A 27,855-nucleotide genomic window follows, 5' to 3' on the forward strand; every position below is an offset into this window, starting at 1 on the left:
CAGTGTCGGGGGGCGGCAGGTGTGTGAGTGAGCGGCGGGGGGGGGAGGGGAGCGGCGGAGGGGGAGGGGCGCGGCGTGGGGGGGGCGAGCGGGTGGCGGGGGAGGTGGGGGGGGGGGGTATGGGGGTGAATGTTGTGTAGAATGATAGTATTTTTTGTCGGCCGAGAGAAAAGTGGTGTGCACAGGAAAAGGCAGAGAACAAATTAACGGGGGGGGGGGGGGGGGGGGGATAAACGACATCGTATGGACGGGAAGGGGTTGCATAGGTGCATGGTGGGCATGAGGATGAGCGGCCAAAAGTGCAGCAAGAGGAGGACGGCAAAGGTTGTTCCCTACCAGAATCATCATACTCCCCCAAACATAGATTCCTGTGCCGACGATGGGCAGAAAGTGATTGATCGAAGGCACGGTCGTGTAGCCGACCCAGAAGAAGGCCCCCGTCATCAAAACTCCGCCGACCATTGCCGGGACGAGCCTGTACTCGATCTCCATCTGCACCATCTCCTGGTCCTTGCACTGCCGCATCTTCAACAGGATCAGGAATTGCTCGATCACAGTCGCCGTGCCGGCGGCGAGCAGAGCGCCCACCACGGCGGAGATGAAAGCCAGCCCGGAAGATCGGATGCCGAATCCATACGTCAGATTGAGAGCCGCGGGGACGGCGATGAACCACTGGAATGTGGTGCCGAAGACAAAGGACACGTACAGCGTCGTCATGATGACTATGGGTTCGGTAAATATCATGATCAGGGGGTCGACAACGGTCAGCTGGGCCATGCGGCGGAGAGTGGTGCCCGATTGAGCAGGGGGAAGATCATGAGGTCTGCCCGCACGTCGGGCTCGGGTGCGGACAATCTCTCGAGCGTAGGTCTCTGGAGCGCCGATGCCGATGAGGTATGCCGCGAGACAGACCATCAGGGAAACATACGCCGTCCATCGCCAGGACTTGCTTGGGAAGATGCTCCCGAGAATGATGGGACCTGTGACAAAGACATCAGTATCTGTCCAAATAAAAGGGGACACGGGATTCCAATACCGAAAGCTGCCCCGAGGTATGAAGCTAGCGTCAATCCGGAGTAGTATGTAACAGTAGTCCTCGCGGGCCAGACATCTGCGAATGTGCCTTCGATGAGCACGAGACATGGGCCCCCTCCAAGTCCAGCGAAGAATCGCAGGACGGCCAGGGCTCCAATACTCTGAGCTCGACTAGAGCCAAGGATAAACAAGGCGCAGATTGGCAGACTGACAAAGTAGATCGGGGCACGGCCAAATCTTTCTGTCACATGAGGGGTGTAGACCGGGGCAAAAGCAATGCCGACAAGGTAAAGGGAGAATGGAGCAATGGCGAGAGTCATTGAGATGTTGAACTCTGCGACCACATCGCCAATGCCAATTGTGTACGACGTGAGACCAAATGCGCTGTCAATGTGTCAGCTTAAGCATACTGAGAGTAAGGGGAGTGGTGTACATACACTGCAAAAGCGAACGAGAAGGCGACGAGGGAGACATAGACCTTTCGGTGTAGAGGCCAGTTCTGGGGGTTATCAGGATCTGAGGTCGGCATGGGGTTGCTGATTCCTCCCATTGCCTCCTCCATGGGGCCAGCATGATCCATTGAAGCCCTATCAGTCTGATCTGCCGACTCCTCTGTCTGGAGTCCCATATACTCCGTTGTCTGCATATGGAGCGGTGTCTGGTCCTCCATTGGAGCAATAATTGTTCGGTATGATTGGAGGTCTCGAAGATGTGATTGAAACGTGCTTGAATGGTGAGGATATGTAGGTTTGTGTCCCAGCTGCTTCTGTATGAATGACAAGAGACAAATCCCTCGATGAAAGAAACAGCCTGAACTTATATCTGCTGGAGGAAAGTGAATGAATGTACCCCCTCAACCCAAAAGGCAGATCGGACATTAGTTGGCAGCATGATGTCTAAACAATTTCTTGGCCTACAGCAGCCTCTTGGAGCTTGAGTAGGCGGGTCGAGTTTCATGTAGAGAGTTCTCACCAGCCGGTACCGAAGCGACGCTCGCATCCAGCCAGCCGATGGAGCGGATCGACGCATTGCGGACCGCTGGCGCAGCTCTAAACGGGGAACTTCATGTGCAATGGGCCGGGACATCGTGACGAAACCACATAACGGCTCGTTGTCAGGCCCATTTCAGATCGTCCTCAAGGAAAATATTATCGGGTTGTCCAATCCAAAGCGAGCTCGGCGACGGGGAATGACAAATGTGCTACAGCAACGTGCTATCAATGGCTATGCTTGCAGGTAGTCAGGCAAATTCAATGGCAGCTATACCCTGTATGCGGATGCGATCTGGCTGTAGACTCCAGAGGCTGTCCCGGGGCAGATCCAAAGGGGCGGAGAGTGATGAAGGCAACTGTTTGAGAAACGGAGATGGCAGTGGATGGAAGCTGCGCCCAGAAGATCAGTCAGCACTTATGTAACTACCTCTAGACTAGTCTATATCAGGAAAGACTGGCGTCCTTGGCACGAGTTTATCTTCAGGCCGCCCCGAAGCCCCAATTTCCTCGATTGCATTGATTCCATCATCAGGAATCCACGAATACAACCGACCACGACTCTGCTCACTCCGCACCGGCCATGCTCCACGCCGCGGTCCTAACCTGCACAAATGAGTATCAGCCTCATTGATCTGAAGCTTCAGTGGGATAAGCTGTCCAAGACTCTGAACCTCTTGGCTTCACGGATTTCCTTGGCTGCTCGAAGTACCTTCCAGCTCCGCCTCAGTGGGATCGGCTTATCCCCGAAAAGCTCATACGGAGACTCGGAGATTCCAAATGGCAACAGCTACAAGGTACAGGTGAAACAGGCTATACAGGAGCACAGGTCATTAAGAGCAGCATTGATCGAAAGGGCACTCGATCGTGACAAAAGCTCGGGCGTGCTCCGGTTTCTTGGAACGTTGATCTGCCCCCTTTACCGTAAACCAGCTGCAGAAGGAATCCTGCGGTCCACGAGCTTATGATATCAACGGAGAAAGGGGCCGCTCTTCACATGAACTCCTAAATTTGTGCTGCTACAGCCACTCGATGCATGTGCTTCGACTCCGGACACATATCTGTGGAAACCCAAATCCTGGTCGCATGCGCCAATCCACAACCCGGGCCGACTTCAGCACGGCTGATACAGATGTCCATATTCGTCTAGGGACTTGAGGACAGTACAGATAAAAGCCGGCATACTTCTACGGATTTCAGAAACAGCAACTACCGAGTATTGAAGGCAGGCCACGCACGCACACTTCCACACATGCCTCGAGAGAAGTTCCGAAGCTCGTCCCTTATGTGGAAGATGAGCCGCAAACTGTGGGTTTCTCTGATCTTGTGTTTTATCTTGTCGCGCATGTGTCATTTTTCGCCTCGTTCCCACCGGCCACTTTATCTCGGAACCTCGCAGCCTCCAGCTGTGCAACCGATGGCGGCACTAACATGAGCTGTTTGCCACAACCTTCAAGATACCGCTTCCTGTGTAGTGGCAGACTGTACACATTGTGATATCAAGGCGAATATCACGCACATCCTTCTTGCTGAAGCAAATGCAATTTCAGCAAATATAAAGGTATGGGGGTCACATGTGCTCCTCTTCATTGGGTGCTTGACAATGGGCCACTTTCATGATGCCGCCGAATAGTCGCTCAAAGTGCCCTGATGGTCTCGGATCAACCCCTTGTGGGGAGACGTCTACTGAACCCATCCTAGCATTCAGCCTGAGATGTCTTTAAGTGAGACCTAACTTGTCGATCTTTCTTAGAAGATATGACTTCGTATCGCACTCGAGTCTAGATTTTCGGCACCAGACATATACTTCACAGGCATCGAGTACATTGGTTGTCTGCCGAGATCTCCTCACATGGCAAGCCACCTTGGGACGACCGAAGTCATTGCCTCCTTATCCAATGCCCGCGGAATGCCCAGATCCCCGCTGTGTGGAAGGTGCTGGACCCGTCCCACAGAATGGCCACATCCACAGATGTGAAAGGGGAATCTCTAATGGCTGACCAGAATCGGCAAGCAGCCAGCACTTCAGATCAGATGGCGCCGCATTCGTGAGGTGTGCCCAATATACCTACGCGAGCACCAGGAAGGACATGGAGGGACTGTTGGCGAAGTTTAGCCACGAACTCAAGAACAAGTGCCAATCTGCGTTCGGACATACATGGTTCACGGAAGCGATGCCTCGAGACATGATGGAGAATGTAATCGGACACCACAGTAACGAAGCTCTTTCACTGCGGTATCACGTGTTTACCATGATCAAGCATTCCCCGGTCCGAAGTATGTGGGAGCCCTAGATTGACCCGAGCGGCATCATGATTGTGTCTACAACAGCCGGTCCGGTGTCAACTACTCATGGAAGTCCCCCTCTGTTGACGTGAGGAATCTCACAGGGCGCAACCCAACATACATCGCGTATCGAGAGGCCTGGAAGGTGGCTGGTAGATTCGTGACTCTCAACTACCTCCTGCAAACGTCAGCCATGCGACGACTGAGATACTGTACTTGGTAACCCCAATACACGCCCTACCGTCCACCTCTTTACTCCGGAAAATGCTTGCTGAGACTATTTCGACCCAGAGCGTATGCGGGTATCTAGTTTGTCCCTCTCTTTCTACAGTCCCAAAACTGGTTATAGGCTGGGGCTGGAGTATTCGTTTTGTGGGTTTGCCTCACGTCTTACACCTTACAAGTATAGCATGCCGATACTCCAGCCCTTGAAGAGGTCCAGAGCTGGAAACAACGACTTGTTGGGTTGCCTTTTTTGGCAAATGAATTGCGCAAATACCCTGTCTTAAGCCAACAGAAAGGTAGCATCCATGACCTGGTGACTTTGTTTGACTGGGTGACACACGTCCCAATATGATTCGGTTAAGGGCGAAGCAGCTTCATCCACAACGGACTAAACCCACACACCGGCTTCAAACAAATTGCCGAAGCTCCAACCATCGAGAGTCTCCCTCCTCCTTGCGGAGAATTCGATCACTGCCGACGAGGACGCTCAAAAGAGACCAGTGTCCAGATCTGTGCAGATCAGAGTTGAAAATCTCCACGATTGAATGTTTGCAACAGCACAGGACCCTCCGCCCATGGGCAGCATTTTCCCATGAGAGACCTTCGGAAGCGCGTTCCTGGCCGCACTTCCGGCCCCCCTGGCGTTCTGGGCACGAACTTGCGACGCGCCTCCCTCTCGCCACAAGAGATAGCAAGCTGCCCTCAGTTTCTTGTGAGCGCTCCAATTGCCAGCATCGCAATCCATTCTATAGACTATCCAGGTTATGTGTTGACGATGAGGGAACAGGAGACGACACTACTTCCAACAGTTTTTTGTTGAAGGACAAGTCTTGCCATGGGAAATGTGATGATTCAAAAAGTGGCTGTCTGTGATGAGGCAATGAATTGGCACTGGATCGACAGCTGCATCAACTCACGACTGGACGAGGCTGGGCTTTTGGGAGCTCTCACCGACTTGAATGACCGCCAAAGCCAGGGTCTGTCTAGGCATCACATTCATTATCCAACTTGCCAGTGGGTCATTGCCGGCTTTCAGTTTAGTCTACTCCAGCATTTCCCCGGACACCCGCCCAGAACGCCTAGGAGCTGGGAAGACTGGGCAGACTTGTTGCCTATCACAAGCTAGCATGAGACCATTGTTCGCCTCTACGTGGGGCTTGTCCCCTCATTATCGACTACAGTGATCTATCCCAGAATCGTCAAGGTGCCCCGGACCTTTCGATCCCAACTGCCTTAAAACGGATGTTGAGCTTTTGCTGGGGTTTTCAGATATATCAACCGACTCTCTGGAGGAGTGCGACATCCCAGCCAACTCACCTGATCTTTTCCCTTGGATCCTAGTTGGCAATCCGAGACTCACCACCGCAATGGCGACCGCAAGGCCTGATACCCTTAAAGCGCATTGGAAGTGCATCGCAGCATGTACCTTGGTTAGCATGTGTCCGTTCCAATATGGAGTGGATTTTGGTATTATTGGTGGTCTACAGGCGATGCCTGGCTTTTTGGATGTATGCTCGTCGAGGATGATATGTGTCTTACGAACGTCGGCTCTAATAACGCTGAACAGGTCTTTGGAGAAGAGGATCCAAACTCGCCTATCGGGTACAACATTTCCCACACACGCCAGCAGCTGATCTCATCCCTTATGATCCTAGGCGCCTTCATCAGCTCTTCCTTTGCCGGCCCCGTTGCGAGGTTCTGCGGCCGAAAGATGTCCATCTGGATTGCGGCTCTGCTGTGCGTCGTGGCGAATGTCATCATGATGGCTACGACGAGCATCGGAGCTCTATATTTCGCGCGTTTCTTGATCGGCATCGCCAACGGCATGCTCATGACCTTTTCACAGCTATATCTCCAGGAGTGTTCCCCTGCGAAATTTCGAGGGCTCGTCATTGCCCTTTTCCAGTCCTGGACGTCGATCGGGACCTTGGTTGGTACCATCATCGACAACTTCACCGTCAAGCTGGATGGCAAACAGCAATACATTGTCCCCCTGGGGATTATCTACATTGTACCGGGGTTTTTGTCAGTCGGCATGCTCTTTATCCCCGAAAGCCCCCGATGGTTCCTCCTCCAAGACAAGGCCGAGAAAGCCCGCAAGGCTCTCAAATGGCTCCGACCCTATCCCGAGACGGTCGACGACGAGATCAAGGAGATCCAAGATGCCATTGCGGCCGAGCGAGCCTTGGCCAAGAGCGCCGACATCCTGGACATGTTCCGCAACCCTGTCGACCGCAGACGCACCCTTCTATCTGTGGGAGCTGTCTCCCTCCAGGCGGCTTCTGGTGCCATGTATATGATCTGTGAGTTGGGCAGCAGGTCTTCTCTGACATAAGGATGGCTAACCAAGATTCTCCAGCGTACGGCACATATTTCTTTGAGATGGCTCATGTCGGCTCCGCCTTCGAAAACTCGTGCATCCTGGTCGCGGTGGGCGTCGCTGCCATCTTGATCAACAGCGCCGTCATCACGAAATGGGGCCGGAGGCGAGTTTTCTTGACCATCGGCATGATCCTTTGCGGCCTCACGCAGCTCATTGTCGCCGTTGTGTACGACAAAAAGGGTCCAAGCACCTCGACTGGACGAGTGAGTTTTCTCCTGGACCCATCCTGACCATGATAGCTACGATGGCCTTTTCTAACGCACTCGGTGTAGGTCATTGTCGGCGTCTCCGTCGTCTACATTGTCGGCTACAACGGCATGGTGGCAACCTACGCGTGGCTTTGTGGCGGCGAGTTTCCATCGCAGCGTCTCCGAAGCTACACGTTTGGTCTGGCGGCGTCGATCGGCTTTCTGGGAGCCTGGCTCGCCACCTTTACCGCTCCATATTTCATCAACCCGGATTCGTTGAACTGGGGACCCAAGTATGGCTACATCTGGACCCCGTCGTGTTGGATCGGGGCGTTGTGGACCTTCTTCTACCTCCCCGAGGTGCAGAATCGGACTTTTGAGGAAATCGACGAAATGGTGAGTCTAGACAAGAATCCACCGGAATATGAGTACATTGCTAACCCGGGGTTGTTGTGTAGTTCGAAGCACGTCTGCCCGCTCGCAAGTTCCGCACGTACAAGTGTGTGGGATCAGTCGCCGCCGTAGCCATGGCTGCAAAGGAGGACGGAAGCAGTGCTAGCGAAAAGGATCACGGTGAAGTCAGGCACGAAGAGGTCATTTTCAGCAACGAGAAGGTTGCGACTGAGACTGCGGTTGCCATCGGTTGAAGGTGTTCAAGTGGTTTTATAGCAGTATCCCACGACATCAACATTCCCAAGGGGAACTGTCAGGGTTCAAGGGGCACTCGAGCTGGTCGCGATGAGTGTGGGCGTGATTATCTTGTAACCAGCACAGCAGATATGATGTTTCTTGTGAAGATCGTTGCAATCGACCACCAGACAAGGAATGTACACATTTTGTCCCAGATTGAACCGAATCAAGACTGTCGTCCATAGTGAGTGACAAACCACGATGATTACAAGTAAGCGCGTGGTAGGAAGGGGTTTATTCCGGAACAAGCCTATCCACAATAATAATGGCCTCTTTTCTCCTACTTTACAGCCGTCCTCGTCATCCTCTTCCGGACTGGACTTGACAGTATTACCTCGCTTGTGCACGCCACATGCTGGATAAAGCCCCCCGGTATGTGTCCCAATCTGACTGGGTTTGCTCGATGGGATCTCCAGGGATTTTGCAAATCGTCGGACCTTACACCAGGATCGTTGGTGTCGTTGGCATGCAGCTTGTCTCTCGTAGTGTACTTTGTACGTAGGGAGGTGTGTATGTATGTAAGCCGGCCCGTGACGACAACTTCAGGCGATCAAGGCAAATGCGAGGGGGGTGGGAGTGGTGGCCTCGTACCGAGTTTATGCGGCTGAAGCGGTTCGGGTGCCTGCGCCCTAGAAAGAGAGAGCCTGAGAAGAAGAGAAGAAGGAGGACTTTGTGAGGCCCCCACGAAAAACCCCCACCTGCGCATGGATGACTGGGCCTTGGTGAGGTGAGCCACTCACTGCTAGCCGCCTGCGCTCCAGCCCGAACTTTGGAAGATCTCAGCCGACCAGTCTATTCCACCCTCACAGTTTTGACAGGTCCCTATCGCTTCGCCCAAAGGTTGTCGGTAACCGAAAAAGTGGCCCTGTCATTATTGTCAGGCCCAACCACATGGTGCGAGAGGCGAGAGTCGAGAGAGCCACGCCTTCATCGTCAATTGGTTGGATTCCAAAAACGCAGTCGGGCTGCCACCCATGATGAGACCACCACCACCACCACCACTACCACCAAACACCATTGCCTCGATCACTGCCATCAGCTTACGGATCGGGATGACTCTGGGCACTTCCTAGGTGGCATTTAGGCTGTGGATTTTCTTGACTCTCCTAAACATCATGGCCAAAGTGAAGTGAAAAGTCGATTCTGGGAAGCAGGTTGGTGCCGAATCCGTCACCATCTTCTCTCTCTTTCTTTCACTTTTCAGACCCCCGCGAGTTTTGTCGTGAAGGCAGCCACTCCATCTCTCCTTATCTCTCTTACTTCTCTAGAAAAATGGCTCTCACATCCCTTGTTGTGATTATTCCGCCTTTGCTCTCCCGGCTGATCTCTGCAACGTGCTGAGCGACGCGACACCTGATACCCCGGACTTTGACATGTCAACCGATGCCATGTACGACTATCTGATTGTTGGAGCTGGCAAGTCGATCCCTTTCACCCCTCCCAGGCAGGCGCCGCCGATTCGCTAACAGGTCTTTCAGGCCCCTCAGGGCTGTGCGCCGCAAAGACGATACGCGAATGTGAGCCTGAGGCCAGGGTGAAAATTCTGGACTCTGTAAGTTGTCACGGGTGCTGGATGGTGGGTGTGATTCACGTACTGATTCACTCGCGTGTCAGAACAAAACGGTTGGTGGTGTCTGGTCCAAAGAGAATCTCTATCCTGGCCTGAAGACGAACAATGTCCGCGGTGGTATCGACTTTTCGGATTTTCCCATGCACGATGGCTTTGGCGTGCCTGAGGGTCAGCATGTCTCCGGCGAAGCGATGCACGAGTATATCAAAGCGTATGCCGAAGCTTTCGACCTCTTGCGTTTAATCGACTTCAACTCGACCGTCGCCGAAATTTCCAAGCTCAAGGACGTCCAAGGCTGGAATGTCAAACTTGACTCAGAGGCCGATCTGCCGACGCACAAGTTGGTCGTTGCGACAGGTGTCACAAATGTGCCACACAGACCAGAATTGAGCGGGTCGGAGGATTTCGGCGGTCCAATCATGCATTCGGCAGAACTGGGAATGAAGGGCAGCGTTCTCACTAATGACCCTAGTATCGAGACGATTGCGGTGCTGGGAGGAGGCAAGTCTGCCTACGATGCCGTCCATCTCGCTGGTAAGGCTGGTAAGAAGGTGGAATGGATCATCAGAAAGTCGGGCAAGGGTCCTGAATGGATCTTCCCCGCCCGTACCATGGGACCACTACAAGCAGTGCGAGAAAAGCTCCCGGCCAGGAGATTCGTATCCTTCTTCAGTCCGTGCTTGTGGAATGATGGGTTCGGCTGGATCAGAAATTTTCTCCATTTCACCAAGCTCGGCAAGATTATCTCACAAGGCTTCTGGGCCAATCTCCACAAGGCGACTCTGGACGATTGCGGCATGTTGAAAGATGAGAGAACCAAGGTCTTGGAGCCGGAACAGAGGTATGCTTCCCCTGTGAATCAATAGCTCGTCTAACATCCCATGTATAGCCCTTTCTGGTACGGCACCGCGTCTGGAATTTACAGTTACGAGAAGGACATCTACGAGATGATCAAGACTGGTGAGGTACGAGTCCACCGTGAAGACATCCTCCGCCTGTCCAAAGGTGCCATCAACTTTGCCAGTGGCTCCAACATCCAAGCCGACGCTCTAGTTACCGCGACAGGCTTCTCGGCAAATTCCACTATCAAGTTCGTCCCAGACACCATACATGCCGACCTCGGTATTCCGTCCACCAGCTACAGCCAGGAGCAGTATAATTTCTGGCAGGACCTGAACGACAAGGCCAACACGATTATCGGCTCCAAATTCCCGCGCCTACTTGCTGGGCCGTTCAAATCACCCACGTCGACCGTCATCCAACCTTTTAACCCCGGCGTGGATCGCGAGGTCAACTACACGCCCTTCCGACTCTACCGCGCCATCGCACCGCCCGGGCCAACTCGGGACGGTGACAACTCGCTCGCGTTCATCAGCATGTTCTCCAACCTGGCCAACACACCGCGGTGCGAGCTACAATGTCTCTGGGCGTACGCGTACCTCAACCACAAGCTCGACATCGACCCGACCATGGTATTCGACGAGGCAGCCTTGATGTCACAGTACGCCAAACACCGTGCGCCCTATGGCCACGGCCGATTCTTCCCGGACCTGGTGTTCGACCAAGTGCCGTATCTGGATTTACTCCTGCAGGACCTCAACCTGAAGTACTGGCGGAAAGGGAATTTCTTTGCCGAGTTGTTCAGCCCCTACATGGCTAAGGACTACAGGGGGGTAGTGCAGGAATGGCTCCGGAAGGATTCGGCGTCGAAAAGGGGGGGATCTAAGCCGAAAGTCGAGGGGGTCGGTGATCGCGAAAGAGAGCCGCTTCTAGGTGGTAAGGCGGCTTGAGGAGGGCAAACTTGTTCACCGCGGCGGCACTTCGCCCTTGTTACATTCAAAGGAGTATTTGGGCGACTGACCAGATAGATGAGGAACAAATCCACGGACATGACTTTTTTTGCCTCACTCTCCGAGATTCTGCACAGCACGACCACTGCCGGGTATCCTATCTCTGCTCTCACGCTTCTCAAGACCACTGGATAAATGGATGCATGGACGGATATGTTTTGACCAACAAGGCGTCCTGCATTGGAGTTGAAGCTTTCCGGGGTTTCTTCTTGATTTGTTCCCGGGGACATCCACGACTGCTAGGTCTCCAAAGGTAGAGGTAGACTTGTGTGTCCCATGTCCTCTCATTCATTCGTTGTGGATCGGCCAGTCGCACTCACTCGACGCTCAACACTCAACAGAGGGATGGAGGGATAGAGCACGAGCAGATTATGCAGTTGAGGGGGAAAAGAGAAGAAAGAGAACGAGCCACCACCAACCAGTCCATTGTATTTTTTTTTTTTCACTTTTCACTTGTTACGTGTTACGTGTTACATGTTACGCGTTACGTGTCATGAGGGAATGGCGGAAGAGAGGAATAGAATAGATTGAGAATGGTGCGATGATCCATCCATTCTTCCTGGATATCCATCCAGGATATCCAGCTCTTTCGCAACATGGCCTGGTCAGCCGCATGGTTGCGATTCCTTGCACGTAGTCGTGATGAACCTTCCACCGAATGATCTCCCCCGGTCATGGATGATGGATGGTGGATGATGGATGACTGATGACTGATGAATGGGCACTGCGAACACAATTCCAATTCCTATTCCAATTTTCAATGACCATGATCTTGTGTTTTTGACGGTTCCGGGTTCCTTGTCCCCGGTTCCTTGTACGTTGTACCTTGTCTTCTATACTATGTACCTGATATATCTGCAGTTCGACACGAAAATAGGATGTGGATAGATATTAGTGACAGATTGATAGGAAGGTGGATAGAAGACAAGGCAGATCGGTGGATCAGTAGATAGGTGGGTCGCCCCGCGTGAACGCGTGCTGACACGTGACTGCTTTATGCGCCTACATCGTTAATGCGTGGCCAACTGCGCCCATCATTTATTGTTTCACCCCACCGCACCTCTTGAAAGAGCCACCACACTCGGTTTTTTTCATGGCGACACACTCCATCCTCCGGACTTTGATGGTCGACGCTCCATGGTGCACCTAAAGGGAGGGGAAAGACGCCCTCTCAATGTGCGCTCTGTGAATATCGACGCGTTCAGGTCCGAGCTGCTGTCAAAGTTCCCTTTTCTATCCGAAGAGGAGAAGGAGAATCCTCCCGTGCCTCAGACGTGGGAGAAGCTTCGCGCTCAGAAGCTCAGACGCTATCCATCAACATGTCAAACTGTGCACGGCGAGGAACTTCTCGATGATCATGGGATGGAAGGCTACGTTTTCAAAGTAACGGCAGACGGACGTGGGCCGTTTGTCTTGAAAGTGGTGTGCTTCTTCTCTCCTTGGATGTTTTTGGTTGAACAAAGCTGACGTGGTTGAGCTTATCAGTTTAAACAAGTTTACCGACCCGCTGAGCCTTATATCTGGCCTTTTCTCGGAGAATGCCTTTACTACTCAAGGGCGGAAGCTGTGAATGCAGGTGTTCTGGCTGGTAAACCGGTGCCGCGAGGGCCGCCCCCCGAATCCTACACCGAACGGGACATGATTCAATTCCTACGATCATTTTCTTCCGACCACGACGCTTGGACGCTGGAAAATGAGGACCAGAACAACATTCAAGTCCGTCAGATCCTATCAGAGATGGATGGTAGTCTAGGTTGGATCAGGCTGGATCGTAGAGACATGAACAAGATTATCCATACATGGGGACTGGACGTCGGTTACACGATGAACGGCATGGGGTTCCAGGACAACCCCTTCGGGATCATGAAGAAATTGGTCGCACCGGACACGCCGTTGGACAATGGCAAAATGCGGCAGTGGATGCACCTGGCCCATTATATGGGATATAGCCTTCGTGTCTTTGAGCGGCGAAATTGGATCGGCTCAGGGATTCTTGTGGATGGTGGCGATGTACTAACGTTACCGTTCCAAGGCACGTGGCAGACGGCCACTCAGGCCTACAAAGCCTTCCTTTTAGAACAAGATTGTGAGACTGATGGCGACTGAACATCCAGACCCGTGAGCGCATCACCTCAATGCCTTCGACTTTATTGAGGTTCAAGTTTCCTCCGCTTACCACGCGTATCATCTTTTCCCAACCCCGCGACGGGTTCACCTTCGCGCGCAGAGTGTCTTCCAGTCTCTTCGACCAACGCAGGCGGATCGGCAATCTGCCCTGAGATATCGTACAAGAGACTATTCGGTTGAAGACGCTCGCATACTCGGCCAGTCGAGTTGTGACGAAAGACCTTCCCTTCCAAAGACCAGGAATCGAGTGGAGGATAACTGGTCTGAACGAATTTTGGGCCCCCAGGTGCGCCGGCGAGCATGAAGAGCATAAAGAGGGCTTTCTTGACATTCAGGCCCTCACTACCTTCCTGCCACGAGACGAACTTGGCCTTGATCGGCTGATATTCGACATTTGGGGGTTCATCTCGATAGCTCTGGGTGGTAATCGATAATGGAGCTATCATAGAGCTGAGATCGGTGTCGTCGGACGCGACACGTGCATGGCCCGGAGTTGCAGCAGAGGTTCGTGGGTTTCTTGATGCCGAAAGGCCGGGCCCAACAGAATCTCTGGTAGTCAAAAAGACGGTCAGTCCATCCTCGGTGATGATCCAACCATAGCGAACATTCCAATGATCTCCCGAACAGGTCTGGATTTGTTCGGGTGGAATTCTCCAAGATTTGAAGTCTGTTCGGTGCCACTTGTGTTTCCACTTGATCGCCAGCTTCGTGTCACCGGGACAGAAGTTGATATAAGACTGGGGCGTGGTAGAAGTCACAAAGCTTTCTCTCACGCAGGACCAGTCCGATCGAAAGCGCTATCCCTCGGGCGTTTAGCTCTACCGCCGGCCCCTGGGTCAATCGGCACCAGGAATTCGCCCTGAGGATTGTGCTCCCAAGACTTTTCGCAGCACTCGTAAGCCTGTCGAAGGGCGTACCGAATCGGACTCAACATGTACTGTGAGAACAGCAAGCTAAACTGGTTCTCATCCCAAATCTCAGCCTCCAACTTTGTTGGGTTCTGTTGGTCAGGCGGGCTTTGGAGGGTGTAGTCCAGAACATCGCCATAAAGGTTCCGCAGCGTCTGGTAATTGAATTCTTCCCAATCTTCAACTGCGCTGATGATGGAGTAGTTTATACTGACCGTATTCGGCCCTGGCAAAGTATTACTGCTATCAAGACTTGGATTCTTTCGGTCGAGAAACTCTTCGATCGTGACCATGGCTGGTTCAAGAATGGTTTTCCACATGCGTTAGCACCGTAGGAGACTATTATCAAGCGAATCTAGGCTGAGAGAAGTAGTTTATTGATATTTGGAAAGAACTGCCAATCTGTTCGAGGGGTGGAAAGCTGTCAGCCCGTAGGGTAATTTTCGCTGGCCAAACAGGGGCAACCGTTTCGCAGACTGGCTGGAGGGGAATATGTTGATATGATTGTTTGCAGGTTGTGTGGAATCAGCAGTGCGTCAACTGAGCCTCTGCCATCCTTCAGGAGGGTTGCTATACCCAGCCCTGTAGAAGTAGTGTTGGGCAGCCCGTAGCTTTACAGCCTGCGCCTGTGGACGAATCAAGAACGCAGAATCTTTCGACACATTCAGCGCTCGTGATGATGACGGTAACCGTTCTCGGTTGCTTGGAGTTGATGGCGGGGTTGAACCCAGCTGGCACCTTCGCGTGCGCTTGAACGGGGAAAGTGATCGACAGCGGCACATTGTAGACAACAAAGACACTTTCCAAATGACAAAAGACCGGGCAGCGAGTATTTCCTTCTCGACGACGATTCGGCCCCTCCACTGACCGTAACTCAGGTATAATGATCAATATCGAGTCGCTTGCTTGAAAATAGGCACTGTCGTAAAATCATCCTGGTTCCACAAGATCTCATTCGACGGGCCGAGTTCAGCACCTTCATCCGTGCTAGGCAATCCAGCCTTCTCATTCTCATCCACTTCGCGTTTTGACATCCCCTTCCTGTCTTTCGGTAGCCAGATCTTGGGAGTTTTCGATGTCAGCGCTGGAGGTAGATATGCATTCTTGACTTGTTCCTCGCCATAGGAATTCACTTCTTCTGATTCACCCTCGGGGTCCTGAAGCCATGGTCGAAGGGAGTCTTGTGAAGCGAAAATCCGAGGCTCGAGCAGACTAGCCAAAGGATCGAGCAAGACCGCCGGAACCTTTCTCGAACCAACCTTGTAGCCCGATGATTGATCGGCCCGAGCGGTGTGATTGCGCTCAGCGCTGAGTCCGAGAAGAGGCCGCTCCTCATCCTCTTCCGATAACACATCTACCGGCATGTACTTTTCCAACGGTGCAAGGTATTGGTTGACCGTCAGGTGATACAGCGCGGTGACGACGAGCAATACCGTCATAAGAGTCGACGGGCCAGCCACCTTCTTGATGCCAAACAAACCAATCAAGCACAATTCCGCCAGGTAGACACCTGTCATGAGGTGCTGAAGGCTCCTCGTATAGCTCTCTCCCCGCGTCTCCGTTTTGACCTGAATCACGTAAAGGAGGTTGTAGCGATAGCTCAAATAGAAGAGGAACAAGCCAATTGCCGCAAATCCCAAGACGAGCGGTGCAATGCACGAATAAGCGATGGCAATGACCGCTAAATTCGTGAACTTTGGATAGGCATTGAACCAGCTGATTCCCTTCATCTGCGCATAAGTGTTGAATTTCTGTCTCGGAGTTTTGTTCATGCCGTAGTAAAAGAACAAGAAGGAGAAAAGATCAGTGTAATTCAAAATATTCTTCGACGCAGTGCCGAGGCCTTGAATGATGAAGTAAGTCAAATAGAAGTTCGATGCCTTCGGGAGGTTCTTCGCTAATAAGGTCGGAATCGTCGTGGGCTGATTTGCTACCTTGGTAGCCAATGCAGCAGCCCCTGACGAAAAGGTCGTGATGAGGAAGACTTGAATCACTTGGAAAGCAAAGTACCATGTTTGTGCCCACTCGACTGCTGATTTGCTTGTCGGTTGACCGGATAGTCTCGCCACATACTGAAAGAGGTACGGTACATAGGACACCACAGAGCTGAGTAGTAAGGGTGGCACCAGTCCTGTGAGGAGTCCAAGAATAGGATCCGGGAGATTGTTGATGAATCGTAGAAAGTGAAATTTGTCCGTCAGGTAGTTTATGTTGGAGATTGTGCCAATGATGCCGACGGGTATAGACCAGAAGATTATTGTTGCAACAGCAAGTGCTATAGCAATATAAGAGTACGTGATTCGGACCGACGGAACGAGATTGAGGTTTTGCCACAGGACCTCTTTCGGCTGGATACCAATGTACTTTGGCTGTAACGTAAGAGGTGATGGATGTCGCACTTGCTGAAACGCTTGATGCGCGCTAACCTGATCCTTGAACTCGACGAATATCGCTCCAGTCCTTTTACCAGGCGCGTTGGAGTCAGCCTGTCGAACTTGATCCACGTCAGAAACAAGGCCGGTGATGTCTTCTCTCAGACGGGAGATGCTGTCGATCTTTTCTCCTAGAAGATATTTCGACTTATGTTTGGGTCTGTGCGCCTCGTTCACTGGCTTTGGTTGCTGACTGGAGCTCGCGTCGCCACTGTCTCGAGCTTCATCCTTACTGCGATTAGCATTCTTCAATAGTTGTAGTTCGGACTCTTCCAATTGGTCAATCTTTTTGTCCCTTTTTTGAACCAACTTTTCCAAGTCGCTCTGATTTGAGACAACCCAAGATCTCACAGCATTCTCACCAAAGTATCGACGAAGATTTTCCTCCTGAAGTCCCTCGGGAGGTACGCTCAAGTATAATACCACGCGAGAAGAAAGCCGGCTTGCATTCACGGGAATTGTCTGGTAAGCTTGACGAATGCCGATGACAAAGAGTCTCTCCCTGGTGACGAGTAGCAAAATGAATCCTGAAGTCAAGCGTTAGGTAGACCAAGAAGGGAAGAAAGGCACCTTACCAAAGAAGACCCAAGCCACCGCGGCATGTGCATAGAGCCGCCTGCCGTCAGCGACATTGCTGAACGAGATCCGATCCAGTTGCGTCGCATCTCCTCCTCCCGTGGCATTGACAGCAAAGAGGATCGGCCAGGTCAAGAAGCAGCCCACCACGCAGATGAGAACAATTAGGCGGAGGAATCGCAGGAATAGATACGCCTCTAATGAGGAATGGCGTAAAATAAACTTGTCGTCGAGAGCCCGGAAGTCATGCCACCAGGAGACGGATGTATGACTAGATGAAGGTGTGCGGTCTCTAGACCTTGTTAGAAATCACCATTCGGCTCTATTCGAGGGACATACCGGTGGTCGATGGTTCGGAAATACGTTCTGGGTGCGTAAATGTTTCGATACCTCGAGCGAATAGTCGCAAATGCCAACAAGAAAATGGCAGCTGTTATGGCTGTGGGGATAAGTGCAGCACCAATGGCAGCAAATGAGGATGAGTGTTGACTGCGATGCCCGCCAGACCCTGGTGTCTTTGAGTGTGTTAGCTATGTGAGCTTTGCAAGGCATGATTGTTCGCTGAAGCCAGGGTGTTGGCGCCTTGTCCGTGTATAGAACCGAAGCTCGAACCAGAGCTTTCGTCTTGCTTCCGACTCTCAACTCTGAAGACGTAGGCCTAAGATATGTGTGGCATTTGTCGCTTCGATATGGACATGGCATTCTCAACAAGATGCATATGGCTGGTCTCAATAAACACAACTTACTTTCTCCTTCAAGACGTCCATGGTTGCTCCTCGGAGGACTCTCTCCAAGCGAAACATATGAGTCTTATTGGATGTTACACATCTGGAGCGCACACATCTGTGAGCGCAAGGGGGCAGCTTGAAGGCCAAGATCGTGAGGCCTAATATCAACTTTGTTGTCTCAGTGAAGAGGTGAATGAAGCAACGCAGGAAACAATGGCGCAGGCTGAAGCTTCAACCTCATAATCTGACGTCATGGCATCTGCCTCTGCCGCCCACAATTTCATCCTCAATCCCAACTCACAAGCCATGGCCAACGCAGCGAGAGGCTACTGGTGGCTACACACCCCTAGTTGCTGACACCGGCATTCATATGAGGAGGCAGACTGCTGGTATACTCGATTTTATTGTACAAGGGATACGCAGGGAGGGACAGAACTGCAGAAACAAATAGAACGGATGTATTATGTATACAAGAATATTGGTTGCTTGTAGTTCATTGGGCGTTGCTCGTCATATCCTACTCGATAATCTTCGTCATGGCATCACGACATTACTATCGTAAAAATATCAAGATTTGCTTTTATTCCTTCTGCCCACTGAAACTCCGCCTCCAGGCAGACATTCGGCTGGAGCTCTCCCCTGAAGGTGATCCAAGATCTTCGTCCTCGGCTATAGTCGAGCCTGGCACAGTGCTTCCTATCGAAGTTGTCCTAGTGGGAGTGACTGGTTCACCGCCAGAAAACAGGCGCTCGCTGACTCGTCGACCGAGACCACTACCTTTTGCGTCGGGATTGAAGGGAGGCCGCTGAGCTGTGGGTTGAGCTGGTACCTGGTAATCCCTCCTAGGGCCATCCACGGGCGCGATATCCTCAGCCATCGCGTCTTCATAGCTGGGTGGAGCATCGTCCGGAATATCTGATTGTTCATGCAGGTTGTAAGAGCCCACTGGAGCCGGGTACGAGTTGATCTCGGACAACGGAGTTGTCGGCGTCTCTAATGGAGTGGTCGGTTGTGAAGACATCCCATTGATCTCGGTCGGTCTTGGGGGCGCCAGATGCAAAGGAGAAGGTTGGGGACGGGGATTGTTGGCCATAGCCTGCAGCAGCTTCGGAGGAGGCGCGATGCCCGAGTACACCAAGACTGGCAGACGCAAAGGAAGGACCATAAGTTCTGGTCGTATGCCACTCGCCATGGCATGTGCCAAACCCACGGTGACCTCTAGTTCATACCGTCGAGAGATGTTGCAGGTATCGAACGTAGGGCATACAGTGTTGGGGAGAGGAAGGTCCTCCCATAATCGAGAGGGGAGTTTCCACTCTTTGCGGCTTTTCTCGGTAGGGTTTCCGAGGGGCATGTTCATGTTCGCCTGTGACATCAATGGCCATTTTGTGATTTCAGTCCTTTCCAGATCAAGGGCTCTGACTTGTGTGTACCCTGTCAACTCAATTTGTAGCATCTTTAGATACGCGGTCGCCGAACTATCATTGAGCTTCTCGACCAATATGCGCAACGGCAGTGGTTCATTGCATGTGATGATGGCGGGACTTGGAAGGCGGGCGTCAACCTGAAAAGCGGGAGGCTCCTCCTCAGCGGATGTGGGAGTCGAAGATTTCCTGCTGAAAAGGCCAGCCATCTTTTTCTGCGACTCAGCTGGGTATCTCTGAAACTGTCTCTTCCGCCGTGCAAAGGTCTCCTCATGACGATTGGGAGGTCGAGGAGGCTCGATAGGTAGAAAGTTGATATCGGCAATCTTTGTCATGCATTAGAAGTGTCTTAGGACAAGCCATATTGTGGATAGCATACTGCTCTGATGTTCTCTTGAAAGAACTTGGGGCGGACGACTGTCGCCTTCACATAGTATCTTATTTCCGCCTCGCCAGGGAAGCCACTCAGTGAGGGCGGCAACGTCTTCTTTACGTGTCTTGTGGTGTCCGGTGCAAACTGGACATTCACATGGCCGAGTTTGATATCTTTAAGGGGACTCGGGTTCTTCTGGCAGTCGTTGTTGAATGGGAACTGTCCAGACCAGTTAGCCGCAGTCACCGTCAAACTCCCAGGTCAATTGCTGGAGAGATCTAACCTTGAACCTAAACGGGTAGTGGTATTGACCGGCGAGGAGGGTGTACGCCGCACCGCTACTTCTTTCTGGAAGCTCGGGTGTTGGAAAGACGGTTATGACTTTATACAGAAGCTGGAGCCTGGTGTGTGAGCAAAAGCTGCTGTAGACGGGAGCGATTCTTCTCACCAACCTTGTGCAACTCTAGCTCCGATCTCTTCTTGTCCGTACGCTCGCTGTTGGGGAATTTGGGCACGGCAAGCCGAGTTCGGCTCTCGCCCTCGAGCTTGACCGTGACTGCTGAGATAGTGGCATCGTTGGGTAGGATGAGGATGACAATGCCCGAGACGAAGTCGAGATTTGTATAGCACCTGTGGTCGGGTTGATCAAACTGAATACGGACCGACATCGATCCAGCGCAGATCAGGCATCAGGACACTGAGGGATCAAAGGAGGAATGAGTGTGTGACCATGTCGTGTTGCTGGAGAAGGCGGAGAAGCGAAACGCCTTGCGAGGCTGAGCAGCCAAGAGGCCGGCGAGGGACCAGCGGATGGTGGAGGCGCGATGGAGGAATCACTACCGAGTACTCCGTATTTGGGATATGCACGGAAGAGGGTTTTTGTGAGCCGGGCGCCTGTCCAATCAGATCAGCTTATTCTTGCAGAACGGAAGAATCTCGGAAAAACATGATTCTCCAGTCCCGGAGGAGGCGGTTCCCCTCTTTATCGCAGAGCGGACATGTGCCCTCATCTTTTCATGTCAAACCCTGGCTGCCTGGGTGTCTTGGGATCTTTGCTGAGGATCATTGCTTATCTACTTATCAAACCAGGAGATTCGAATAAGGCTTTCAATGTAACTGAACCACTACCCTCCTGGTCCACGATTACCATGCACCCCGGCCACGCCATGTGCCATCTCGGATGAAACCAACTCACACAGCGCGCAAAGCAACCAAGGCTCGAGAAGCCGTCAAGCACACGAAGACATTCTCAGGTTGCTGGACATGCCGTGATAGACATGTGAAGTGTGACGAAGCAAGACCCCATTGTGCGCGATGTATCAAGGGTGGATTCCAATGTCAAGGATACGGCATCAAGCTCGTCTGGATCGACCCGAACAGTCAAGAGCGCGAGCAGAACATCCGGCGCGTCATCGGCACGCCCGCTGTCTATGATGATGCGTCGAATTTCATGCGAGTCGATGTCAATGAGGCTTTGGAGGTCATAGAAGGTCTCTCGCCCGGAGAAGGATACGTGTCGTCAGGCCCATTCTCAGTCTTTTCGCTACAAACAACCGAGGCAGAACAGCTTGAACCATCTTTTGATCCAGACTTACAGACACTTCCAATTTGCGGAAGACGAGATTCGGCCTTGCCAACAGATCTCTCGGAAGAGGATGTCGATGACCAGGGCGACGAATTGATAGAAACCATCATCTCTCCTTCCACAACCTATCTTCAAGGCTCAGCGGACACTCTGGACACGCCCACACAATGGCCTTCGAGTCCTGCTTTACCGCTTACAATACGCCACCTCGACCTTCTACCGCGCCCGGCTGAACAACGAGATCTCATCCACCACTGGACAAACTTCGTCTGCTGGCACCTCGTCCCCGTCGACCGGCCGGACAACCCATTCCGCAGCGTCTTCACGCCCATGGCTCTCGCGGGCCTATCGTCGCCATCAAACCAATCGAACGGACAGATTGCACTTTTCCACGCGCTATGTGCCACCTCGGCCTTCAGCCGTGGCCAGCTTCTCCATGGGGATAGCAGAAACCTTACCTTGGCGATGAAGCATTACAACCTAGCAATCATGCACCTGCGCCATAGCCTCGTGAACCTCAAGGACAACGACCAAAATCTCGGCCAGGTCCACCTACACCGGGGCTCCATTCTCGCGACTATCACCATGTTCTCGGCAATGGACATGATCACCGGCCGCGCGGGCGAATGGCGCACCCATCTACAAGGTGGCGCCTCGTGGCTGTCCACCATAGAAAACAGCGAGTGGGATCGCGACAAGTCTTCCTCCATGGTCTACCAAGGTTATCTCGCCATTGCGGCGCTGTGTAATATCAATCTCCCGTCCACCATCGACGTCGAATCCGAAAGTTTCCTGGGCGACGAGCGGAACTACGTCCTTGATCGATTCTTCGGGCTCACCCGTCCGATCCTGAAACACATCGTCGTGATGAACAGCCTGACCAACCGCATTTCAACCACAGCTTCCGAACCGCCAACGGCCGCGATGCTGGACGATCTGGAAACCCAACTGTACGCGCAGACGCCGTCGAATCTGGACCTCTCAGGCCTTCCACCCCTCGCTCAATTTCTAACCTTGCACCACGCCTACGTCTTCTACTACGCCTCGCTCATCTACTTTCTCCGCACCGTCCGCCGCCTCTCCCCGCAGGCCGCGTGCATCCAGACTATGGTTTCGCAAGCCGTCACGCATCTGGAAGACATTGAAAGCCTCGGGGGCGACAGCATAGGCTGCACGTTGGTTTGGCCGCCGTTCATCGTGGCGTGTGAGTGCTTGAGCGAGGAGATGCAGGAGAGAATGCTCAGCTGGTATCAGCTGAAGAGGAGGCATGGGTTCATGAACCTGGAGATTTCAAAGGACATTGCGAGGGAGTTGTGGCGGAGACGGAAGTTTGCGGATGATCGAGGGAGCGCAGACGTGGATATACAGTGGCAGGATGTTTTGAGGGAGATGAAGATGGACATTGTCCTTGCGTGATATGGTACTAAAGGGCCATTGCCCTTGAATGGAATGGCCGGATGTATCTAGAAAGCCATCTATAGTTCGGCTCGTCGGGAAAAGAGAGGGTGGTAGGGATCTTGAAATCCCATTTGTTCAAAATTACACATCTGTAGTATCAAATAACGATGGTTGTCTGAATCGCGAATCAAGTCGCTGAAGCAGCACATTTATCGACTCCGTGAGGACCCTGTCGACGAAGTCCTGCTCTGCAGGCGTAGTGGCCACGCCAAACATGCGTTGATTGATCTCCGACGCTAATACCACTCGCCCTTCGCGTTCAAAAAAAGCAATAAAGTTCTGCACCGCAGCCGCTTGCATGCTGTCGACATACGGATCAAGTGGCAACGGCGAGTTCGGAAACAAGATTTTGTAGATGCCAAACCATGCTTCGGAGCGCTTTCGGCCTATTTCGCGCCTTTTGATCGCCATCAGTTGATCTTGGGTCATCTTCTCTTCAAAGGGAGAGACGCGCTGCCGACAAGATCTCTCGACAATGTGGGCGTCCAAGACGACTTTCGAGTCAAAAGATGAGAAGCAGGTCGGGCAGTGATGCTCAGGTCGCCGATGGACACGATATAAATGCTGCTTCAAGCGTGGAATGTCTTTGAGAAAACAGCTTGAGCACCCTCGATAGTTCTGTTCGTGCTCATTGCGTTCTGAATACCGGGCTGGGTCAAATTTCGAATACGGGCAGGCGAGGAGTCTCGAATCTGTGCTAGTCGGCGAGACGTCGGAAGTTCTAGGGACTTTTCTGTCTCTTGACTCGTCCTCTTTGTCATTAGGGCGCGGTCTCTTCCGTGGAGATCTCTCAATTGACGGAGACGTTGTGACAGAGCTTAAAGGAGCATTTCCGTTCGCTTGGCTAGACATGCTCGAGCTAGGACTTGTCTGCGAGGAAGTCTCACCACCATCTCGAGGCCCAGGTATCTGTCCAAGGTAAAGCGTGACGAGCCGCGAAGCAAGCGATGCCAACCGCGCTCCTGAGATAGATACATCACTGAAACTCGCCAAAGTGACAGAATTATCGTCGGCCACAAAAGACGCCTCTCCATCCGATTCGAACCATGGCGAACTCGAGGAGTACGTGCAGGAACGAGTAAGGGACGAGGTTAGTTGGCTGGGGGTAGGAATGATAGACTGGTGTAAAGCGGCTGTTGGCCACTGTCCTTGACTCAAAGGGACTGTGTCTCCACCGCAGTTTTGAACCTCTTCAAGCCACTCATCAACGCTTTCAGTAAGGGCTTATTAGCTTATCTCCATTCCAATATCCACGTCGAACTTTACTTACGGTGGCTTTGGAGAATGCTCTTCAGGAGTAGAGTATTCTGTGCCCAAATCCCTCTGGTCTGGCGAATCTTTCTTGGGCTCAGCATCGAGAGACTGCGGGAATGTTGGATCTGTCTCGACAATCAATTTATAGTCGGGGTGTTTTGACTTTATGTGACTGTCATAGTAGGACTTGCGAACATATTCACGTCGACAGCTTGGAACAGGACAAACATATCTCGGTTTCGTTTTGGCATTTTGGGGCTTGGTATTTCTGATGCCCGGCGGAGAAGGCTCAGGTGCAGGGGATGTTACTTGGGTTTCCTCCGGCTGTAACTCAATTAGAACCGAAGGCAGATCTGCGGGTTCCATGCTCCCATATCCAGAGTCCCATGAAGGTGGAGTGGAAGGTGGCCCTAGCGATTCCGACGTGCTGAAGAGGAGGCTTCCGAGTGGTGTTTTTTCATTGTCGTGCGTGGCTGTCATCCAGGTGATCGCGTCGGGAGCGTCAACTGGCCATGTTGTGTAATGCTGCATAAAGTCGTAGTCGTCCATCGTCGTGAGAACTCACCCAATGTGTCTGATGAAGCGTGAACCTCTTGCTAAGGCTGGGCCAAATGTGCACATAAAGAGAGCATCGATGAGGAGCTCGCAACTGGGCAAGCCTTTAATGATATTCACCGAAACGAAACGCTTGTATCAATTCTGCAGCCTCACACCCCTGCGCGGGCTCATGACTGCACAACACACCGTTGTGCGAACTGACTGCGCCGCCGATCCAAAGGTCTGCATATGGGCTGTGTCGATAGCCAATCGCGTAGAGATGGAGTTGTTGCCACTGGCTGGAGGGGTCCATTCCAGCCAATACTCAGAGAAATCCCTGGCATCACTAATGCGAGATGAAGAGTCCCAAGCGAGTGCTCCAGTGCTGCAACATGGGTTGTCCAAATGGTGAGAAATGGGGGTTGATTGGATCGAACTTTGCGAAGGGAAGCAAGGGATGTCGACGAGTCCACCCAGGGAAATCATTTGTCTGACTTGTCATGATGTCACCTATTACCATAGAAAATTGTTGTCAGACAGAAATGTATATTCTCGGGGTCGTCCGCCTCATCTTCTCTAAAGCCGGTTGCCATCCAGCATTGATACAATATCATAAAGCTGAGGCAAACGGAAAGTCCGAACACACTCTCTTTCTCTATCGTGTTTTTGTTCTATTGAAATGCCTTTGGCTCCCCTTCCGTCGTGCTGAAGAAGGTGCAGCTCGGGGAGCACGAGACATTGCAATAATGATACACGTGGCAGAATCGCCGTCGGGCCAAAGATTCCATTGTCTCGTTCTTTGACTACGCTCTCAATAGCTTTTGTTCTTCGCTTTCGTGATTTGCGCAACATGTATCACCTGGCTCGCTCCCTGTACCTCTATGCGACCAGCAAGCCCGGTAAGCCCCGCCAACGACAGCTGCGTCTTATCCACGAGGCTGACCTGACCCCCGCGGTAATTAGAGTACTCCATCATCCTACTGGGCCTTGACAATGCCGGCAAGACCACCCTTCTCTCACAAATAAAAGCCCTTTACAACACCACCGCAGACCCTGTCGCTGGTCAGACAGGCGATGCCCCTGCCTCAGACACCGCAGGCAACACGGTGCCCACTGTGGGCCAAAATGTTGCAACGATTGACCTGCCAGAGATGTACTTGAAGATCTGGGATGTTGGCGGACAAATGAGTTTGAGGAAGTTATGGACAAGCTATTATAAAAGCGCGCATGCGGTTGTGTTTGTCGTGGACAGTACCGACGTAGGGAACGGAGAGATCGACGAGGCACCCAAGACCCCTGGGTGGCATGGGCGCAAGAAGAGCTATATTGGCAAGGGTGGTGATGAAGATGAACCACAGACTCCATGGACCCCGATGACGCCCATAACACCAGGATTTTTCGCTTCTGGACTATCTCAAGGTCGATTGGACGAATGCCGGGCTGTTCTAGAAAGTGTACTCGAAAATGACGATACGGCCGGAATTCCTATCTTGATTTTGGCCAACAAACAGGACAGGGAAGATTGCCTCGAAGTTGTCAGGATCAAGGAAGGCTTTGTGAAGAAAGTGTTTGAAGGCGAGAAGGGAGGCATGGTCCGAGACAGTCGTGTTCTACCAGTGAGTGCGTTGACAGGGACAGGAGTGAAGGAGGCTGTGGAATGGGTTAAAAGCAGAGTGGTGTGGAATAAGGAAAGCCGTCCTCCAGTCATGAGGTGAATACTGTCTATCTGATTACGCATGGAAAGCACCATCTTTCCGTTGCAAGATTCTCTCAGCTATCGGCGACCACACCTCCAAGATGCAGCAAGACTCTCAAGCCCCACGCGCCTCAATCTTGAGTAACGCAGCCGCAGTGTCCCGCACAGTCACTTCCAAGGCTGTCCACTCGAACTTGAACACTTCATCTACATCCCTCGTATCGAGCCTCGGGAGTGTCAAAGACGAACCCTCATCATTATCCTCACCGATTCGATCCGAGATATTCAATGCAGACTCCTTCCGCAGCGCATCGGCAATCTGATTGAAGATCATAGGATGGCCCACCACAAACCGCTTATTTGCTGCCCCAGGATTCGTGAGAGCACGAATTTGGATTTTGGCGAGATCGCGGACATCGATCTATGTCCAAACCTGGGTCAGTGTTGATTCCTCCAAAGGGACCGATTCAATGGTATTCGTGGGTAAGGAGGAGAGGACTCACACAACCTGGGAACGCGGTCGCTGGCACTTTGCCAGTCTCACTGTTCTTGCTGTTCATGATGGCATAAATCAGACCATCGCTGAAATTGATCTTCTCCACCCCGGTCACTTTCTGCAGCATGGGGCCGAAGATCAAGGGGGGCATGAAGTTGGTCACCGTGAAGGCAGGTTTCTCTTGTTCCACAAATTTCCACAGGGCCTGTTCTGCGAGCTTTTTGCCAACGCAGTAGGAGATCTGAAAAGAAAGAAGGCAGCGGTGTCAGCGGTTTTGCTGGAGACTGGGCTCATTCACGCCTCCATAATGTCCCTTACCCCGGACGAAACTAATTCCCAGTGGAAGAAGACAGCAAGGAAAATAAAAGGAAACTCACATAGTTACTGTTCGCTTCCACCGCGGCCTCTCTGCCCAGTGGCAACCACTCCTCGTTTCCGAAAACTCTACTCTTGATATCCTCCTGATCGCCGAGGGTGATTGCATTCAAGCTCCCCGTCACACTCACGGCCTTGACGTTCTTCCCGTACAACTTGGCGCTGCGGAGCAAACCCAGATTGCCCAGGACACTGGGCTTCTCGAACGACTCCTCGAAGCTGGTGCTGTCAGGCATATCGACCATGGGCGCCGCAACGTGAACGATGTATTCGATTTCCGGATGTTCTTGAAACACCGAGTCAAAGGCCCCGGGGACGGTGAAGTCTGGGACTGCGTGCACGGCGATTTTCGACGCCGGCCACGACGGATTGTTGGACAGCAGCGACTCGGCGGACGAGGGGGACCGGACTGCGAGAACAACGTTGTGATTCTGCGCGAGGAGTTCATCGAGGACTGTAGCCCCGACGAATCCCGACCCTCCAGTGAGCAGGGTGGTATGGGAGTCCATGCTGATGACAACTGAGGCTTTGGGAGTTGAGATGGAACTGGAACCCTCAGAGTCCAGGCAAGGATAGTTATCAAGTATAGAGGAAAGGCGTGAAAGGTGATAGATTGAAATAGAATTTGCTTGACTCAAGCCCTTGGTACATACTTATACCCCTGGGATAC

The 27,855-nt window shown here is 52.4% G+C and overlaps 11 protein-coding genes across 11 annotated transcripts; 5 read left to right on the top strand and 6 right to left on the bottom strand.

Moving 5' to 3' along the window:
* Positions 1 to 5,902: 5,902 nt before the first annotated feature.
* Positions 5,903 to 7,753, top strand: AYO20_09967 (hypothetical protein; the record flags this gene model as incomplete). Its single annotated transcript, XM_022648232.1, has 5 exons — positions 5,903 to 6,043; positions 6,103 to 6,838; positions 6,895 to 7,121; positions 7,191 to 7,502; positions 7,565 to 7,753. The coding sequence occupies 5 exons, from the start codon at positions 5,903 to 5,905 to the stop codon at positions 7,751 to 7,753; spliced, it is 1,605 nt and encodes a 534-aa protein (XP_022495751.1).
* Positions 7,754 to 9,068: 1,315 nt separating this feature from the next.
* On the top strand, positions 9,069 to 11,156 carry AYO20_09968 (hypothetical protein; the record flags this gene model as incomplete). The annotated part of the gene is made up of 4 exons (XM_022648233.1): positions 9,069 to 9,130; positions 9,210 to 9,348; positions 9,411 to 10,207; positions 10,256 to 11,156. The coding sequence occupies 4 exons, from the start codon at positions 9,069 to 9,071 to the stop codon at positions 11,154 to 11,156; spliced, it is 1,899 nt and encodes a 632-aa protein (XP_022495752.1).
* A 1,197-nt stretch (positions 11,157 to 12,353) lies between these two features.
* Positions 12,354 to 13,322, top strand: AYO20_09969 (hypothetical protein; the record flags this gene model as incomplete). The annotated part of the gene is made up of 2 exons (XM_022648234.1): positions 12,354 to 12,622; positions 12,773 to 13,322. The coding sequence occupies 2 exons, from the start codon at positions 12,354 to 12,356 to the stop codon at positions 13,320 to 13,322; spliced, it is 819 nt and encodes a 272-aa protein (XP_022495753.1).
* A 41-nt stretch (positions 13,323 to 13,363) lies between these two features.
* On the bottom strand, positions 13,364 to 14,544 carry AYO20_09970 (hypothetical protein; the record flags this gene model as incomplete). The annotated part of the gene is made up of 2 exons (XM_022648235.1): positions 13,364 to 14,080; positions 14,191 to 14,544. 2 exons carry the CDS (start codon positions 14,542 to 14,544, stop codon positions 13,364 to 13,366), a joined length of 1,071 nt encoding a protein of 356 aa, XP_022495754.1.
* A 594-nt stretch (positions 14,545 to 15,138) lies between these two features.
* Positions 15,139 to 18,026, bottom strand: AYO20_09971 (hypothetical protein; the record flags this gene model as incomplete). The annotated part of the gene is made up of 5 exons (XM_022648236.1): positions 15,139 to 17,210; positions 17,259 to 17,551; positions 17,599 to 17,767; positions 17,872 to 17,917; positions 18,006 to 18,026. 5 exons carry the CDS (start codon positions 18,024 to 18,026, stop codon positions 15,139 to 15,141), a joined length of 2,601 nt encoding a protein of 866 aa, XP_022495755.1.
* A 541-nt stretch (positions 18,027 to 18,567) lies between these two features.
* On the bottom strand, positions 18,568 to 20,452 carry AYO20_09972 (hypothetical protein; the record flags this gene model as incomplete). The annotated part of the gene is made up of 4 exons (XM_022648237.1): positions 18,568 to 19,737; positions 19,791 to 20,003; positions 20,068 to 20,178; positions 20,237 to 20,452. The coding sequence occupies 4 exons, from the start codon at positions 20,450 to 20,452 to the stop codon at positions 18,568 to 18,570; spliced, it is 1,710 nt and encodes a 569-aa protein (XP_022495756.1).
* Positions 20,453 to 20,964: 512 nt separating this feature from the next.
* On the top strand, positions 20,965 to 22,785 carry AYO20_09973 (hypothetical protein; the record flags this gene model as incomplete). The annotated part of the gene is made up of 1 exon (XM_022648238.1): positions 20,965 to 22,785. The coding sequence occupies one exon, from the start codon at positions 20,965 to 20,967 to the stop codon at positions 22,783 to 22,785; it is 1,821 nt and encodes a 606-aa protein (XP_022495757.1).
* Positions 22,786 to 22,908: 123 nt separating this feature from the next.
* AYO20_09974 (hypothetical protein) lies at positions 22,909 to 23,679 on the bottom strand (the record flags this gene model as incomplete). Its single annotated transcript, XM_022648239.1, has 1 exon — positions 22,909 to 23,679. The coding sequence occupies one exon, from the start codon at positions 23,677 to 23,679 to the stop codon at positions 22,909 to 22,911; it is 771 nt and encodes a 256-aa protein (XP_022495758.1).
* Positions 23,680 to 24,093: 414 nt separating this feature from the next.
* On the bottom strand, positions 24,094 to 24,630 carry AYO20_09975 (hypothetical protein; the record flags this gene model as incomplete). The annotated part of the gene is made up of 1 exon (XM_022648240.1): positions 24,094 to 24,630. The coding sequence occupies one exon, from the start codon at positions 24,628 to 24,630 to the stop codon at positions 24,094 to 24,096; it is 537 nt and encodes a 178-aa protein (XP_022495759.1).
* An 838-nt stretch (positions 24,631 to 25,468) lies between these two features.
* AYO20_09976 (hypothetical protein) lies at positions 25,469 to 26,333 on the top strand (the record flags this gene model as incomplete). Its single annotated transcript, XM_022648241.1, has 2 exons — positions 25,469 to 25,517; positions 25,582 to 26,333. The coding sequence occupies 2 exons, from the start codon at positions 25,469 to 25,471 to the stop codon at positions 26,331 to 26,333; spliced, it is 801 nt and encodes a 266-aa protein (XP_022495760.1).
* A 96-nt stretch (positions 26,334 to 26,429) lies between these two features.
* On the bottom strand, positions 26,430 to 27,694 carry AYO20_09977 (hypothetical protein; the record flags this gene model as incomplete). The annotated part of the gene is made up of 3 exons (XM_022648242.1): positions 26,430 to 26,735; positions 26,818 to 27,051; positions 27,188 to 27,694. The coding sequence occupies 3 exons, from the start codon at positions 27,692 to 27,694 to the stop codon at positions 26,430 to 26,432; spliced, it is 1,047 nt and encodes a 348-aa protein (XP_022495761.1).
* Positions 27,695 to 27,855: the final 161 nt, after the last annotated feature.

Source organism: Fonsecaea nubica (assembly GCF_001646965.1).
Source record: "Fonsecaea nubica strain CBS 269.64 chromosome Unknown Scaff100, whole genome shotgun sequence".
NCBI classification, from domain to species: domain Eukaryota; kingdom Fungi; phylum Ascomycota; class Eurotiomycetes; order Chaetothyriales; family Herpotrichiellaceae; genus Fonsecaea; species Fonsecaea nubica.